The sequence below is a fragment of the Salmo trutta genome, chromosome 35, assembly GCF_901001165.1.
Source record: "Salmo trutta chromosome 35, fSalTru1.1, whole genome shotgun sequence".
Lineage (NCBI taxonomy): Eukaryota > Metazoa > Chordata > Actinopteri > Salmoniformes > Salmonidae > Salmo > Salmo trutta.
The window spans coordinates 27,072,083-27,090,685 of record NC_042991.1 but is presented as its reverse complement, the minus strand read 5'-3'; the positions used below and the strand labels follow the sequence as shown (position 1 = coordinate 27,090,685).

The following is an 18,603-nucleotide window of genomic DNA, read 5'->3' as shown; positions in this document are numbered from 1 at the left end:
TCCACATGTCCAGCTGTCTCTAAATGATTAGGTAAACTCTGTCTGTCTGTCTGTCTGTCTGTCTGTCTGTCTGTCTGTCTGTCTGTCTGTCTGTCTGTCTCTGTCTGTCTGTCTGTCTGTCTGTCTGTCTGTCTGTCTGTCTGTCTGTCTGTCTGTCTGGAGAACAGTGTGTCTCTGAGGGCTGGGTGATGGCGTTCTCACATAGCTGTTCTTTGTATGATTGTGATGTTGTGTGTGTGTGTGTGTGTGTTGATTGTTTCTAACTTTTCAGATCATCACAGACTATTATCTTCAATTTATACCCTGAGCCTTGTTCATGGCCCCATTTCAGAGCAGAAGAATGGAATGCACACATGGAATGCACTCTACCTCTGTTCCACAAAGAGCCACAAAATACACTTTTATCTCTCAGTTGTTGGGCTGTGAAGACTCAGAGCTATGTACCTTCTACAAACGACAGCACTTCCTCTGCGCAGGAACAAGCGGTTTGTAACTTGGCAACCATATACTCAGGCTATGGTATGCATGGCAAAAACACCATTTTCTCTACCTAGACAATTGGGAGTTTTTTATATATATATATTAATAGCTTGTTCTGTCATATAGGGCTGAATCCATGAGATCTTGAGGTCTGCATGCGTGACTCGATTTCTCTCACAAATATACTATTGACATGATTTATGCTTAAGTCAGAGTTGCGTGATCGAGAGAATTCAAGAGTTCTTTATGCTATCCACCAGGATCAGGCCTCTATTGCAAAGTTGATGATATCTGATGGAGACAGGTCATTAAAAGGGAATGAATGCAACAATGTGCTGTGGGCTGTATGTATGGTATATAGACTAGATGAGGGTAACTGATGGTGATACAGATGGGAATGCATAGCTGGCTGTTAAACTCCAGCTGTAATGGTATTCTGCCTGATTCCTGATGCTAACAGCATGGGTTATATACACTGTGTGCAAAAAAACATTAGGAACAGCTTCCTAATATTGAGTTGCACCCCCTTTTGCCCTCAGAACAGCCTCAATTCGTCGGGGCATAGGATGCTGTTAGAAAGCGTTCCACTGGGATGCTGGCCCATGTTGAGTCCAATGCTTCCCAAAGCCGTGTCAAGTTGGCTGGTAGTGGATCTCGACTCGGAATAGGTTGTTCCATCTCATCCCACAGATGCTCAATTGGATTGAGATCTGGTGACTGGGCAGGCCACTGCAGTAAGCTGAATTCACTGTCATGTTCGTGGAACCATTCCTGGACAATCCTAGCCTTGTGGCATGGGGCATTATCCTGCTGAAAAATCTATTCACAGATGGATACACTGCTGACATGAAGGGATGCACCTGATTGGCAATGATGTTCAGATATCCTGTGGCATTCAAACGTTGCTCCACTTTTATCAAGGGGCCCAATGTGTGTCATGAAAACACACCCCACTCCATCACACCACCACCAGCCTGCAATGAAGACATGCAGCATGATGGATGCATGTACTCGTGGTTCTCCATGCCCTAGTCCTCCCATCAGCCTGAAACAGCAGGAACCAGAATGCATCAGACCAGTCCATGTTTTTCCACTACTCCAGTGTCCAGTGTTTTTCGTCCTTAACCCACTGCAACCGTAGTTTCTTGGTTTTTGATGAAAGAAGTGGAACTCTGTAAGGACGTCGGCTGCCATACCCCATTTGTGTCAAGGTGTGACGAGTTGTGCATTCTTCTGTGGGTCTTTGGGCACCAATGTTGTACTGGACTGTCAGCCTCCTTTCTCCTCTTTCATCAATGACCTGTTTTCAACCACTGGCCTGCCGTTGGCTAGATGTCCTTTGGGTGGTGGACCAACCCAGCCGCGTTTCAATTCTTGACACACTCAAATCGGTGTGCTTGGCACCTACTACCATATCCCGTTCAAAGGCACTTAAATCTTTTGTCTTGCCCATTCACCCTCTGAATTGCAAACATACGCAATCCATGTCTCAATTGGCTTAAAAATCCTTATTTAACCTGTCTCCTCCCCTTCATCTACACTGATTGAAGTAGATTTAACAAGTGACATCAATAAGGGATCATAGCTTTAACGTGGTCAGTCTATATCATGGAAAAATATTTTGTACACTGACTGTAGATTGTTTAATGTAAGGCTCCAAATGCTTAAAAGCTCTGTGAGAACAACATCTAGTACATGCACACGTGCACTGGCTCACACACACACACACACACACACTGGCTCACACACACACACACTGGCTCACACACACACACACTGGCTCACACACACACACACACACTGGCTCACACACACAAACTGGCTCAAACACACACACACACACACTGGCTCACACACACACACACACACACACACACACACACGCACACACACACACCCACACCCACACACTCACACACATGTGCACTGGCTCACACACACACACACACACACACACACACACACACCGCTCAGCAGCAGATTATCACATGACATCACAGCCAGGAATGCACTCTTAAGGGTTAATGTCATGTTTGGTGCCCTGGTAAAAAGCTAGCTAAAGACACTATATGTTTTCGTGATGATAATGCATTATCTTAATTTAAGACAGTTTGCTACACCAGAAAATATTCCTGCAGCAACAGGAGATGGGAATTTCTATGTGGATTATAATTAATGAACATTTTTGTAGGGGTTGATCAATATTTCGTAAGGGAAAGTTGTGTACATTTGAACAGTATCTGTGTGGAGGCTTAAGGGTTGGCAATATTTATTTATATTTAACCTTTATTTAACTAGGCAAGTCAGTTAAAGAACAAATTCTTATTTACAATGACGGCCTACCCCGGCCAAACCCTAACCCGGACGACGCTGGGCTAATTGTGCGCCACCCTATGGGACTCCCAATCACGGCCAGTTGTGATACAGCCTAGAATCGAACCAGGGTCTGTATTGACGCCCATAGAATTGAGATGCAGTGCCTTAGACCGCTGCACCACTCAGGAGCCCTAGACAGATGATACTAGCCTAATGCTAACGCTGTTAATGCTCACAGGTAAATCCAAATGACACCCTATTCCCTATGTAGTGCACTACCTTTAACCAGGGCCCATAGTGCTCTGGTCAAAAGTAGTGCAATATGTAGAGAATAGGGTGCCATCTGGGATGCAGTCTCTGTGCGTTGGTGGGGGGTCCCTTTGAATGTGGCCATGTTTTGTACGAGTACATAGATTCGATTTGATCTGCCTCAAAACCTAACAGAATGTAATTACCTGGCTCAAAGCAAAATGGTAGGTTAGTCCTATATACAGTGCATTCGGAAAGTATTCAGACCCCAATTTAACTCAAGGTCTTGTTGTGCGTCAGTTGATAGCTTGATTTCGTGTTGAGGCTCGGGTTTTGTTTAACAGTCAAATATGTCCATACAGTGCAACAGCACACCTATTTCCTGGTCTGTTGCAACTTCAGCTGGTTCTGCATTTGCAGTATCTTCTGTGCGATATGCACACATAGCAGAAAATAGATCCCCCTGGCCCCTCACACACTCATCTTAAAGTTAATCATCACACAGCCTTGGCTTTGCAGTCTGGTAATCATCCTGACAAAGATGCAACATGAGCCAGTGTCTGTGAGAGAGGAGGACTCTGCTCCGGATGAACTGATATGGCCTGATCTCATTGAAATCAAATTTGATTTGTCACAGGTGCCAAATACAACAAGTGTAGACTACAGTGAAATGCTTACTTACAAGCCTTCCCAACGATGCAGAGTTCAAATAAGAAAAGAAAAACACAAGATAAATAAAACACACAAATGAAGCTAGAGTACATACAGGGAGTAGCAGGTCAAAGTGCAGGGTTACGAGGTATTTTTTTGACTTTTTTGGCCTTTATTTAACTAGGCAAGTCAGTTAAGAACAAATTCTTATTTTCAATGACGGCCTAGGAACAGTGGATTAACTGCCTTGTTCAGGGGCAGAACGACATAATTTTTGTACCTTGTCAGCTCAGGGATTTGATCTTCCAACCTTTCGGTTACTTGTCCAACGCTCTAACCACTAGGCTACCTTCCACCCCTAGAGGTATGTACATGTGGGCAGGCATCCATCCTAGTCTGATGTTGGTGTGTGGTTCACGTCAGAGTCGGATTATTTACCCTCGATAGAGACTTACTGAGTCAATGGTCTCAGATAATGGCATATGAGTACTGTAGAGATTAGAGGTAGTACGACAGGACAGGGAGGTGGGGCTCAGCTGTTTAGATGGACTTATGTACCAAAGGCATCCTGTAACGGAACCAGGCCACCGCTGATGCTCAGTCTGCTCTGCTGTGCTGCTCTGCTGTGGTTCCTGGGTAGTGAGCCAAGCAGGGACGGGGTGGAGGATGAGGATGAGGGTTCAGATATGACCCAGACCTCTCTCTCTCAGTCTCCTCAGTGATCTGATCATGTTTAACGTTTTACTAGTGTGGCAGACTGAGTCGTCAGAATCAGAAAATCCTCTTTAGGGTGTGATGAGAGTGTGATAATAGAGTAGAGATTGTGTGTCTGCCAGAGTTCAGCTTGGTTAATAGTGGTTTAACACAGAGGGGATCGGCTGTTCTTACATGAGTTCACATCGCTGCTGAGTTTTTCCCATTAAAGTCACACTCTGTAAGATGTGCTCACCCAATCAAAGACTAGGCCACCGGCAAAATTTTAAACGTTATGGGGTAGCAAAAGTATCCCATGACATTTTCACATGCAAATAGCACTTGATTTATATGATATATCTGTGGTGCTCATTCCTTATGTGAGTCGAAGAATCAAACAATTGTTTATCGTTGTGGCAAGTATGTGGATTACAGACAGTACTGCAGTACTACGAAGTTGGCTTTTTTTATGCCTCTAATATAAAACAGAATAATGTCATGCTGCATCATGTGACCAGGCAGCCCACTGGGTACACACTAGCTGAATCAACCTTGTCTCCACGTTGAACCAACGTGGAATAGACATTCAATTCAAATCAAATCACATTTTATTGGTCACATACACATGGCTAGCAGATGTTATTGCAAGTGTAGCAAAATGCTTGTGCTTCTAGTTCCGACAGTGCAGCAGTATCTAACAGGTAATCTAACAATTGACGTCTGTGCCCAGTGGGAGACCTCCACTCATGGGGCTGATTAGATATATCCTGACATTTCCATTTCCCTATCGCCCCAAGATCATAATTTTTCATTTTTATGATATTGAATCATGATGAGATTTACTTTATCCTTAAAGTATAACATGAGATGACCCTATGTCTGACATAAAATACTTGGGGACATATCACGTTGAGGGATCAACCATAAACAGTCATCCACCCTGTGGCACATCACATTTACATTATTCCATGCAGGCTCCATCCAATAGGAGACCTAAATACTTCATTCTGATAGGATAGACAGAGGACATCTCACTTCCTTGTTTGTCTTGCTCAGTTTAGTCTGATTTGCATGAACATTATCTCTATTACGGATTTCGGAGTCAGATTAACGTTCTGATTCTAACTCCTACAGATACAGTGTCCTGTCCCCTGGGTGGATGGCTGTCCGTTGCCGATGTGTCGATAAAGTTTTGACTGTAATATAAATGACACTGCCTTTTTACTATTAGCTGAGTTCAACAAGCAGTTGACCTCTATAGACACAAAGTATTGTCTCTTGACATACACAGGACTGTGTGGTTTTGTCTTCATGGGCTACTGCTTGACTGATGACTGCATATGCATATTTTATGGTGATGTGTTATTCGGGGTCACCGTGTCTTTTAGTAGTTCAGTGTGTCAAGTGGTGGGTTATTGCTTCTGGGGGGCGTCTGTATGCTGTTGGGTTGAACTGGGCTGGTTGGCTTGTGGTGTGGTGTATTTTAGTATGTCAGTCAATCAGTCAATATGGCACATTGTTATGGTCTTGTCAATTGGGTGTCATATTGTTTGGGCTGTACTGTATCTGTAGCAGGACAGACAGCTAAAGGCAGCAAGGTGTCAATGACAGGACCTCATCATAATTCATGACTAGAGGAGATTCATCTCTGCAGCTCCTAACGAGAGCTGTGCAGCTACCAGTCCGGAGCCTGTGGGTTCAATTTCCTGCTGTCACTCGCTCTGTGCTGTGCTGGTTGCTGCACACACACTCGATGCAAACTGCGCTTCACTCATTTCCTGCTTGTAGTGTAAGTCTACAAGGGCCCCATCCACAATCCCTTCTCAGAAAAAAACATTGCTCTATATGCCTTAACCGATTCCTGAACTAAAAATAACTTTTAATTGAGAATCCCAGGCCTGAGTTATACATACTATCAGTTATTGGAAGCACTGCACTGTGACATATTGTGTAAACTAAACATACCTGTAATACTTCTCATCCTCCTCCCAGTTCCCAGAGTGTGGATTCTTTGGCATGTACGACAAGATCCTTCTGTTCCGCCATGATCTGACCTCAGAGAACATCCTGCAGAGACTGACGTCAGCGGAGGACATCCATGAGGGAGACCTGATTGAGGTGGTCCTCTCCGGTGAGACCTGGAAAAGGGTTGGAGATACTCCATGTCACAAGAGATGAGGTTGATATCGAGAGATGAGGTTGATATCGAGAGATGAGGTTGATATCGAGAGATGAGGTTGATATTGAGAGATGAGGTTGATATTGAGAGATGAGGTTGATATTGAGAGATGAGGTTGATATTGAGAGATGAGGTTGATATTGAGAGATGAGGTTGATATTGAGAGATGAGGTTGATATCAAGAGATGAAGCAGATTAATGCAGGGTCGTAACATTATGAGTTGGGATTATGGTTCGTTGTTTAGCTAGCTAGCTACACGTCTAAACAAAAGACTCCACTATGCACGTATCCACTTAAATAGAATGTTCATGATGAACTGTTGATAGACGGAGATGATAAATTCGCTCTGGCTATCTACTCTTTCAGAGCACTCTCTTCTGATTGTGCCATAATAACAGAATTAATTTACGAACGCTCAACACCTGTTGAATATAGCCAGTGTCAGTAAACGTTGGCAAAAAAAGCGTAATTAAATTGTTGCCAGCAGCACAGTTACAGTCACCTACTTTCTGGATAACATGAAAACAGCCTAACCAGCTCTGCTACGGTGAGTAAAATGGTCAGAGTGGTCTCATTTGTGTCTGGACATAGCTAGCAAGCTACCCAACGTTAGCCAGTTAGCTTGGGTGCTTGATTGCTGTTGTTAGGTCAGAATGCTCGGATCAACCCTACTCCTTGGCCAGAGTGTCCAGTGTGCACTCTGAACGCTCTGAGATGGAAACGCTCTGAGTTTATGAACCGGTCAATCTGACAACGCTCTGAGCGCACTCTGGCACTCCAGATTTAATTTATGAACGCAAGCGTTGTATAAACCAGCCTTTAGTCTTGACATTTTTGGTTGTTCAGTACATGGCCTCACATGTGAATCCTCAAAGAGATGGGTGGGGCTAAGGCTTAAGAGGGTGTGAACGATGCTGAATGGGTGCAGACAAAGAAGAGCTCTCCAGTAGGTGTACCAAAACATTCAAGGGCCATTTTCTCAAACGTGATGTTACAAGTCTTTTAACTTTCAAAGCAGAATTACTTTCCCATTGTTCCTCAACTGTAGTGAATTATATACAGTTTTCTAGCTCTGAGTCTCTACTTTAAACCATTTTTAAACACTATTTAAAATGTTGCTACATAAGACTGAATCGAGCCAGGCTGTCACATTTAGGATGTGGCACATTATAGGTACAGGAATCTCTTTGTTTACCCTTTAACACCCCAGTGTTTCAGATCTCTCCAGATCTCTCCTGTGTAGCTACTATGTTGTCCATATGCCCCCACCCCCCACCCCCACCCTCCATGTCTCTCCGATGTATCCCCTTCAGTATTCATCCCCTATGTCAACCGATGATAACCCCATAACATTTTCGGTGGGCATATTCCCTTTCAATGGCAGTGCCTTGTGGTCTGTTGTTGATCATCCTAGGTGTGAAACTCAACCAACACCTGAACAGCAACACACCCCAGAGTAGTATTCATGTAGAATTCCAACACACAAGACGAAATGTATGAACTCACAGCCCAACCACACAAGACTCAACCCCAGACCACTTCCTGATCCTCTGTGCTTGTTTTTGGTGCAGCACGGCCCCACAGTCAGTGCAGATGTAGTGTTGATTAAGTTTTAGTCTGACTGTTCTCTACGTTTCTCCATCGCCTGCTACTCTGTGTGCTCAGGATAAAAGACCAAAATGTCATGTTTTTCCCTCTCTGGTTTTGCCCAGACAGGCCTGCTGAGTTCAGCTCCCTGTCACCTTATTTGATCTGCTCTGTTCTGCTCTATTCTGCCCTGTTCTGTTTTGCCTTATTCTGCCCTGTTCTGCTCTGTTCTGCCCTGTTCTGCCCTGTTCTGCTCGGTTCTATTCTGCTCTGTTCTGCTCTGTTCTGCCCTGTTCTTTTCTGCCCTGTTCTACTCGGTTCTGTTGTAATGTGTTCTGCTCTGTTCTACTCTGCTCTGCCCTATTCTGCCCTGTTCTGCTCTGTTCTGCCCTGTTCTGTTCTACTCTATTCTGTTCTGTTGTAATGTGTTCTGTTCTACTCTGCTCTGCTCTGTTCTGCTCTGTTCTGCCCTGTTCTGTTCTGTTCTACACTATTCTGTTCTGTTGTAATGTGTTCTGTTCTACTCTGCTCTGCTGTTCTGCTCTGTTGTGTTCGGCTCTGTTCTACCCTTTTCTAATGTGTTCTACTCTGTTCTGCCCTGTTCTACTCTGTTATGTTCTGCTCTGCTCTGCAAGGTCTAAGCTGGTGTCGCTCAGAGACCGTGGCAGATTACTCTTGACTCCCAATTTCAAAGCCATGCAATTTATATTTCTGCAGTTGCTGATTCTCCGTGATTGATAAGGACGTTGATTGTGACCTGATTAATGTTGCTTATGCACTTTCACATCTATCCCCACCTAGTAATTGTTAGATTAAGGATAGGATAAGACTATAATTATCATGTATAGTCTTATGAATACATTTTAGGTACCTAACCTGTATGTCATTTAGAAAACCAATAGCAGAGCAGTGTGTTTTTCTCTGAGTGCAGAATGCTCTCATCTCTCCTCTAAAGTGAATAATTGCTCTTTCAGAACGCTGTCTGGTTTGTTGTGTACTCACTGAGAATGCAGTTGCTATGGCGCTGTTTTTCATTTCAACCACTTGGCCTTCATGTTCGCCTATTGATAAAAAGACAGAGAGGGGTTTATGAACAGTAAATCTATTTTCTTTGAAAACGGACGTGAAATTAAGGGTTGGACTGAGCAAAGAGCAAAGGTGGCTAGACTTCAGAGAGAAAGAAGCCAATTTGTGCCCTCAGAGAAATGTCCAACAGGGAGAGAACAGGCATGTCACTCAACAGTTCTCAATGTAACTACATTAAAGTGACTCATGAATACCCCAATTAACTATGTCTACGTCCCAAATGGCACCCTATTCTCTATATAGTGCACTACTTTTGACCAGGGCCCATACTACAGTTGAAGTCGGAAGTTTGCATACACCTTAGCCAAATACTGGCAGTTCTTCACAATTCCTGACATTTAATCCTAGTAAAATACCCTGTCTTAGGTCAGTTAGGATCACCACTTTATTTTAAGAATGTGAAATGTCAGAATAATAGTAGAGAATGATTTATTTCAGCTTTTATTTCTTTCATCACATTCCCAGTAGGTCAGAAGTTTACATACACTCAATAAGTATTTGGTAGCATTGCCTTTAAATTGTTTAACTTGAGTCAAACGTTTCGGGTAGCCTTCCACAAGCTTCCCACAATAAGTTGGGTGAATTCTGACCTATTCCTTCTGACAGAGCTGGTGAAACTGAGTCAGGTTTGTAGGCCTCCTTTCTTGCACACGCTTTTTCAGTTCTGCCCATAAAATTTCTATAGGATTGAGGTCAGGGCTTTGTGATGGCCACTCCAATACCTTGACTTTGTTGTCCTTAAGCCATTTTGCCACAACTTTGGAAGTATGCTTGGGGTCATTGTCCATTTGGAAGACCCATTTGCAACCAAGTTTTAACTTCCTGACTGATGTTTGAGATGTTTCTTCAATATATCCACATAATGTTCCTCCCTCATGATGCCATCTATTTTGTGAAGTGCACCAGTCCCTCCTGCAGCAAAGCACCCGCACAACATGATGCTGCCACCCCCATGCTTCACGGTTGGGATGGTGTTCCCCCTTTTTCCTCCAAACATAATGATGGTCACTATGGCCAAACAGTTCTATTTTTGTTTCATCAGACCAGAGAACATTTCTTCAAAAAGTACGATCTTTGTCCCCATATGCAGTTGCAAACCGTAGTCTGGCTTTTTTATGGCGGTTTGGAGCAGTGGCTTCTTCCTTGCTGAGCGGCCTTTCAGGTTATGTTTATATAGGACTTGTTTTACTGTGGATATAGATACTTTTGTACCTGTTTCCTCCAGCATCTTCACAAGGTCCTTTGCTGTTGTTCTGGGATTGATTTGCACTTTTCGCACCAAAGTACGTTCATCTCTAGGAGACAGGACGCGTCTCCTTCCTGAGCGGTATGACGGCTGCGTGGTCCCATGGTATTTATACTTGCGTACTATTGTTTGTACAGATGAACGTGGTACCTTCAGGTGTTTGGAAATTGCTCCCAAGGATGAACCAGACTTGTGTAGGTCTACAATTTTTTTTCTGAGGTCTTGGCTGATTTATTTTGATTTTCCCATGATGTCAAGCAAAGGAGGTACTGAGTTTGAAGGTAGGCCTTGAAATACATCCACAGGTACACCTCCAATTGACTCAAATTATCTCAATTAGCCTATTAGAAGCTTCTAAAACCATGACATCATTTTCTGGAATTTTCCAAGCTGTTTAAAGGCACAGTCAACTTAGTGTATGTAAACTTTTGACCCACTCATGTGTCTGAATAGTAACACAACCACAAAGGCACAATGTTCAAGTCAACCATAATGAGCCGGCCGGGCAGTTGTAGGTTACATCCTGGATGTCGATAAATGGTGATTCAATATGTTGTTAGAATCGTCAGGAAAGTAACAGAAAATGACGGGGGAGATGTTTTGTGGTCGGAGGCGATAGGACGGCTACCCGTTCATCAGCGGGGTCTGTTTTGTACTTGACATGCATCTGAAAGGCATTAACACCACTCTGAATCAGAATGACAGTTGAAAAATAATAACATCATGACAGTCTTGTAGGATTGGGGCGATTTCTACTGGCTTTCTGCTAAAGGATTGGCCCACTTCATTTCAAACATTCTAATGGTTTGATCATGACTCATCACAATCCATTTCCTCTGGTATTCATGTCCATGCTTGTCTCACCTCTTTGTTAATGTTGTTTTTCTTGCAGTACACTAACCCAGTGTGTGTGTGTGTGTGTGTCTCAGCTCTAGCCACTGTCGAGGACTTCCAGATCCGGCCCCATGCCTTGTATGTGCACTCCTACAAGGCCCCGGCCTTCTGTGATGACTGTGGGGAGATGCTGTGGGGCCTGGTCCGACAGGGACTTAAATGTGAAGGTATGTTTGGACCCTGCCCCAGTACCCCCTCAGCCCAGAGCTACTGATCCCAGTCACGTCACTCTTGACCTAGGCTTCACCTCAAATCAAACTCCTGGCTCACATAGGCCAAAATCAAAGCCTGGGGAACTGTACAGAAGGATATCTTGATTGACGGTGTAGCTCCCTGCTTTCAAGTCCTGATCAGAACAGCCTTTGAGTGCTTCTCATTGTAGTGATGCCAAGCAGTGGATGAGCTCTCATAGTGCTTTGTGGAGCGGGATGATTGTCAGAGGAGACAGTTGAGGAGACAGTTGACAGAGAGCGAGAGGGGGAGGGAGAGAGAGAGAGAGAGAGAGTGAGAGAGAGCGAGAGAGAGCGAGAGAGAGGGAGAGAGTGAGAGTGAGGGAGAGAGTGAGAGAGAGAGAGAGAGAGAGGGAGAGGGAGACATGCATGTATGGTTTCTAAGTACTGTGCCTCCTCTATAGGATGTGGACTGAACTACCACAAGCGCTGCGCCTTTAAGATCCCTAACAACTGCAGCGGGGTGAGAAAGAGACGGCTGTCCAACGTGTCCCTGCCTGGAGCCGTGCTGTCCGTCCCCCGCCCAGCCCCCATCGAACATGTCCCTGTTTCCCAGGAAGAGGTAGGGGGACACTCTCTGTCCTTGTCCCAAATAGGACTCTGTTCCCTATTTAGTGCCCATAGGGCTCTGGTCAAAAGCAGTGCACTATGTAGTGAGTAGGGTGTCATTTGGGACAAAGCTCTCTGTGCTGTTGTTACTGCTGCTCCACTTTACATGACTGCTTTTTGTAATACTGTGTACAGCTTCCATTTCTTCAACACACACACACACACACACACACACACACACACACACGCGTTGACAAAGACACACGCACACACCCATGCACGCAAACACACACACGTGAACGAACACACACATACACACACGCACACATACATTCCGTATGCAGACAGGCACTCAGTCAGGCTGGCCAATTAGTGGTTGGGAGCCTAAAGAGAGTGTTTATGTCAAAACGCTGTGTATACATACCAAAACCCAGGAACCATTTTACTGAAGAAACAAGGCTCTTCATAGTAACCACTTTCATAAAGTCATTTCAATCCCTCCTCATGCAGCATTGTACCGTCTAAACAAACAAAGGATTATTTGTAATATTATTAACTTAATCCACTCACTCATTCAATATATAACATTATATATTGAATAATATAATGCTAAAAACAAATACTCTTGATTATTTTCCTTCCCACGCAATTCGAGTCTCAAAATATTTATGTAATGTGCACTTTTCGTTCTGGTCAGCTAAGTTGACGTTGTGATGTTTAAAATGACCACCAAGATGTGAAATAGCTTTTTAACAAATGTGCCTACAGGGTTGGGGAAGCTAATAATAGTGTGTAGATCCAGTAGTTAGCTACACCACCACATGTCAAAAAGTAATGAAGTACTGAAAACACTACCAAGATCTGAATTTAGTTCAACTACCACCAAGCTACTGCAAAACCTAATTAAATTACTAGTCAAAATACATTTAGTTCACTACTCCCCAACACTGTGTACCTAGCTATGTATGAACTTGTGATTAAACAATTATTACCAATAAGATACGGTAAAGGTGATACAGCTCTGCTGCCTCCCAGTCAAGGCTGATGAAACAAAGCCTTTTCATAAGCTCTGTTCATCGTCGCCCAATGAAATCTCTTCCTTTTTGTTTTACACCGGCTACTTCTCTCCTGCCTGTGTGTCCAGTACCTTTCTAAAGAAGTGGTGACTGAAAATACTTTACAATAAAATCTGTGTGAGATGTTATTCAGAACATTACAGTCTGTAGAGATGATACAACATAAAATACACACTATAGTAATGTCTGGAATGATTTTCCTGTTTTTTAACAAATTTTCTCTTTCGCTATCTGTTATCTTTTCCTTCCCTTTCCCCGTTGTGCTACCTCCCCCTATCCCCTACCCTCTCTCTTCTCTCTCTCGGGCTGTCTCTCCTCTTCTCTTCTTTCTCTGTCTCTCTCTCTCTCTCTCTCTCATCCCCTCAGCAGCGCCCTCTCCAGGGGGCAGGGAAGGGTAACAGCCTGTTGAGCGGCAGGCCTATCTGGATGGAGAAGATGGTGCTGGGAAGGGTCAAGGTGCCTCACACCTTCTCAGTGCACACCTATACCAGACCAACCATCTGCCAGTTCTGTAAACGCCTGCTGAAAGGCCTGTTCCGCCAGGGCATGCAGTGCAAAGGTGAGGCACTCTAAACACTGGAATTATGTTGTGTAGATAGAGGGATCCTGAGTGGCACAGCGGTCTAAGGCACTGCATCGCAGTGCTAGAGGTGTCACTACAGACCCGGGTTCGATCCCGGGCTGTATCACAACCGGCTGTGATTGGGAGTCCCATAGGGCGGCACACAATTGGCCCAGCATTGTCTGGGTTACAGGAGGGTTTGGCCATCATTGTAAATAAGAATTTGATCTTAACTGACTCAACTAGTTAAAGGTTCAATAAAATATATTATCTAATTCAAATGATTAACAGTAGATGTAAGATCTTAATGTGACTAGATGTGCATAGATATGTCCATATGGCATCTTCGTACAGTCGGTTGAGTGAACGTGATGTTGAATGTTCATGTTTTCAGATTGTAAATTTAACTGCCATAAGAGATGTGCAGCCAAGATACCAAGAGACTGCCTTGGTGAGGTTTCCTTTAATGGAGGTAAGTTTGTCTCAAGCATATAGCTACCTAAAATTGCCTCCATAACTTGTCCCCACTATTTAGTCAAAAGCATTTCTGCCCCCAGTGTATTGAATGTATTGATGGATATGTGGAAGAATGCCTCCCCCATGTAGTAAGTAGTTAGCCAGGTCCCATACGCTATGTACTGTAGCCAACTCTTCACATGTACAGTTCATACAGTAGGGACCCAGGCTAGTAAGCAGTACATACCTTTACCACATGTACAGTTCATACAGTAGGGACCCAGGCTAGTAAGCAGTACATACCTTTACCACATGTACAGTTCATACAGTAGGATACCAGGCTAGTAAGCAGTACATACCTTTACCACATGTACAGTTCATACAGTAGGATACCAAGCTAGTAAGCAGTACATACCTTTACCACATGAGGACCACAGTGGAAATAAGTGTATTTAATGTGTCATCCTCTGGGATTTGTTGTACTTAATTGTTTCAAATCAATCAATCCATTCATGAATCAATATCACGCCCCTCTTACTGTGTCTCCTGCCTCAGAACCAGCCAGTCCTGGCCCCGACTCTGAGACCACCATGGAGGTGGACAACAGTGATGTGAACAGTGAGGGCAGCCAGAGCATGGAAGACTCGGAGGAGCCCTCCACCCCAGACGATAAGTTCTACATTGAAGGGCCCTGTCTGGATGGGGACAAGGACGAGGACACAGTGAAGGCTATCAGGTACTTACTTAGGGCCATATTCAATCTGTATCACTGAAGTGTTACAGATTGTGCAATAGAAACTTAAAGGTAATTTCCGGTTGTAGCCGACATATGCAGCATTTACCATGAATGCATTCTCTGCTAACGCAGGAACATTGCCTTTAAATTTCAATCGCGCTGTAAAGCTGAACTTCTGCGATACAGATTGAATAGAGCCCTTAGTCCTCTTCTTCCCGGGTGGGACATAAAGCTGTAACATTCTTCTGGCACTAGAGTTGGTCTTTGGCTACATTTATGTCATGTCCCGTGAGAGTCTCATCTCTACCAACTCAGCCACCACAGGCTATCACTGGACTGGAAGGAATATGATGTTTAATGAAATCAATACGTATAATGTGTGCAGATGCGTTCAATTGTGGAGTTCCTTGTGTTCTGTTGCGTTTCGTATATGAAATTAGTTTGTGAGTTTGTTGTTACATCACATAAGCTTTATAAATGTATGTCAATGATTTGGCAATTGGCATTACCCACCGGGCAAAAATGGGTAGAACCAACGTTGTTTCCACGTCATCTCAACCCCCTAAAAAAAGTGAATCAATGTGGACAACTCATTGGAGTTGCAAAAAGTCATCAACTTAAGGGCATTTCCTGTTTTTTTAACCTAAATCCAATGACATGGTGACACGTCTCAACCAAATGTAAATCAAAACTGATGTCTGTGCCCAGTGGGTAGGCATACATTTGTTCATACGTGCTCTTGTCATTTTGTGTAGCCCCATGACAAGCAGTTTCATCCCCCTAATGCGGGTGGTTCAGTCCATAAAACAAACCAAGCGGAAGAGCTCAACCATGGTTCGGGAGGGATGGATGGTCCACTACACCAGCCGAGACAACCTGGTAAGAAACCTCTTGGATCATCAAAAAAAAAAGAGAGAGAGAGAGCGAGAGTGAGAGAGAGTCAATAGTATTTTTCAGAGATGCTATTTGAGGTTTTGATGATAACTCACTGCTTTGATCTGTTTTTGTTTTCAGAGGAAGAGGCATTACTGGAGGCTGGACAGCAAGTGTCTGACCCTGCTGCAGAACGAAACAGGAACCAAGTATTACAAGGTACAAGACCGATCATCACATCTCTTATTAGACGTCTCTGTCCAATTATAGAAGTTACACAGACAACAAAAAGACATTGACAGATCAAAAGTGACAGGTCTAAAGTGTAGTGTGAAGCTTGGAGACAAGCTAGAAAAGGTCCTGTCATTCCAGTTATTGCTTTCTATTTATGTAGTGAACATTTTAGTAACGCTTGTGGTGTTATTTGAAGAAAGTAAGGTGTTGCCCTCATCCTCCCACAGACAGACAGGCAAGGCTGTCTTTTCCCTCTCTATTCTCTCCTCCTTTCATGTTCTTTTTGCATGAGAGAGAGACAGAGAGAGACAGAGAGAGAGAGAGAGAGACAGAGTAGAGAGAGAGAGACAGAGTAGAGAGAGAGAGAGAGAGAGAGAGCCCTGTGGCTGAATCTCTGAGCATGCTCCTCCTGTGGCAGACCGACCGTCAGTGCCAGGATTGGACTGGGGGGCTTCCCTGTGGTGTCTCTGGCCGTTCCTCCCTCCCTGCCTGCCTGGCAGGCTGCCAGCATGCCTCGTGCCCAGAATGGGGAGGCACGTCCTGCCTTTTAATCAGGGGAGCGCTTTGCTTCCCCCCTGACCCGGCGGAGCACCCTGTCATGTGGCACGCTCGGCAAACCACAAGCAGTTAATCTTATACTGGCGACAGAGGCCCGGATGGGCGCAGCAGACTGGGCTGACTGAGAGACGATTGGCTGGCCAGCAATTCTCTCTCTCACTCTCTCTCTTTCTCTTTCTCTCTCTCTCTCCTTGTGGGTGTGTTGGTTCGCTCGGCTACAGCAGCGGAATGTTAAAATGGACTTGAAAAGCCCCACACACTTCATTCCTCAAAGGCTGTCAGAGAGTGAGGAGAAGAGAGTAAAGACCATAGCTGAGAAGAGGAGAGAGGGGACCTGGTAGAGCTGAGAGTGTAGTTATTCCTGGGACAGTTAGACGTTAGGACGCTATAGGTGTACTCTTTAGCAGCTGATTGGAGTACCTCAGCCTCACGGGTCGTTTGATTGGCTGACAATCCATTGTGAACTTTGGTGACCTTTGACCCTGCTCCTTTGACTCCGTCCTCAGGAGATCCCCCTGTCAGAGATCCTGCAGGTGGAGCAGGCGCAGGACTTCCACAGCCTGGCCCAGGGCAGCAACCCTCACTGCTTCGAGATCATCACCGCCACTATGGTCTACTACGTGGGGGAGAATAACAGTGGTCACTTCCATAACCCTACCCTGGCTGCCACGGGTGTGGGGCTGGAGGTGGCCCAGGGCTGGGAGAAGGCCATCCGGCAGGCCCTGATGCCCGTCACTCCGCAACCCAGTGTCGGCACTGGCCCCGGACAGGGCAAGGATCACAGTGAGTAGAATAGTACCCTGGCCTGCTGCTAATGTGATTGAGATCTGCTGAGGAGATCAGGCAAATGTAATGTCACGCAATTTGTATGTTTTTATGGGCGTGTGTGTGCGCGCAGCTGTGACCTCCCGCTGCCTGCTCAAAGTGTATTACTGGAAAATTAAATGGTGGCATTTTAAGACGATTTAAGAGATTTTAGGGGATTTTCAAGCTTTTTTTGATTTCTCTCTGGCTGTGATTAGTGATAGAAAAATTCCTCCCGTCATTTAATTAATGGAGAGTGATATAACATCATTAAACTCAAACAATCTGTAGTCACACAAAGGAGTATAACGCCAGTGAGCGATGTTTGGTTATTTGATGGTTAACTACTGTCACACAAAGAACGCGTCTCACATGCTCAAACTAGTTGCCTATTTACTGCAAGACCAATTAAAAAGAAGAAGGCCGTATTGGTCGAGGTCTTTGGGTTCAGTTTGCATCGAGATTGTCTGCATCCCAAATGGCACCTATTCCTTATGTAATGATTATTGTCAAAAGTAGTGAACTACATAGCCATTTGGGATACAGACTTTGTTCCACTGGCCTGTGCATACAATACAGGCAGTATTATATATTTCTCTATGGATTGTGTTACATAAACCCAGCCTTTGGTTGACCCAGCTGATTGGCATTTGGTGGCCCACTACTGGGACAGAGTGCTTGTATAGAACACTGGATATGACCTTAACCACCATGGCTGGGCCTGGGTTCAGAATCAATGGAAACCCCAATGGAAACGTAGTGAACGTACAGACTGGGCTTTCGCCTTGCGGGTTTCTACTACTGAACAGTGTCTCTAGCCTGGTCCCAGATCTGTGTGCTCTTGCCAACTCCATTGCTGTAAAGCCATAGCATGACAACGAGTTGGCATTAAAGCACAAACAGACTGCCACTCAGGCCAGTTAGGATTTAGTTGTTATTAAAATATATATCAAAATATACTTAACTAAGAACATTACCATGTGTCCTTGGTGTGTCCTGCTTCAAATAATGCTGGATCATTTACTATTTTCGAAGCCTCACATAATCTGTTTCTTGTCTCTTCAGAGGACATTTCTATCAGCATATCAGTGTCTAACTCACAGATCACAGAGAATGTGGTAAGTGTCTATCCAATACAGCATA

At 44.4% G+C, this 18,603-nt stretch overlaps 1 protein-coding gene across 2 annotated transcripts in view; it reads left to right on the top strand.

The window, feature by feature from the left end:
• Positions 1 to 18,603, top strand: part of LOC115174962 (serine/threonine-protein kinase D3) — a 77,111-nt gene that overhangs the window by 49,660 nt on the left and 8,848 nt on the right. Inside the window, exons 3-12 of one of the 2 annotated variants that reach the window (XM_029734039.1) lie at positions 6,382 to 6,520; positions 11,418 to 11,549; positions 12,017 to 12,174; positions 13,607 to 13,796; positions 14,194 to 14,271; positions 14,811 to 14,991; positions 15,747 to 15,870; positions 16,006 to 16,083; positions 17,163 to 17,439; positions 18,526 to 18,578. In XM_029734039.1, coding sequence (XP_029589899.1) covers positions 6,382 to 6,520; positions 11,418 to 11,549; positions 12,017 to 12,174; positions 13,607 to 13,796; positions 14,194 to 14,271; positions 14,811 to 14,991; positions 15,747 to 15,870; positions 16,006 to 16,083; positions 17,163 to 17,439; positions 18,526 to 18,578 — 1,410 coding nt within the window. Of the gene's footprint in view, positions 1 to 6,381; positions 6,521 to 11,417; positions 11,550 to 12,016; positions 12,175 to 13,603; positions 13,797 to 14,193; positions 14,272 to 14,810; positions 14,992 to 15,746; positions 15,871 to 16,005; positions 16,084 to 17,162; positions 17,440 to 18,525; positions 18,579 to 18,603 lie in introns of both variants that reach the window. The other variant, XM_029734038.1, reaches the window with a different exon arrangement.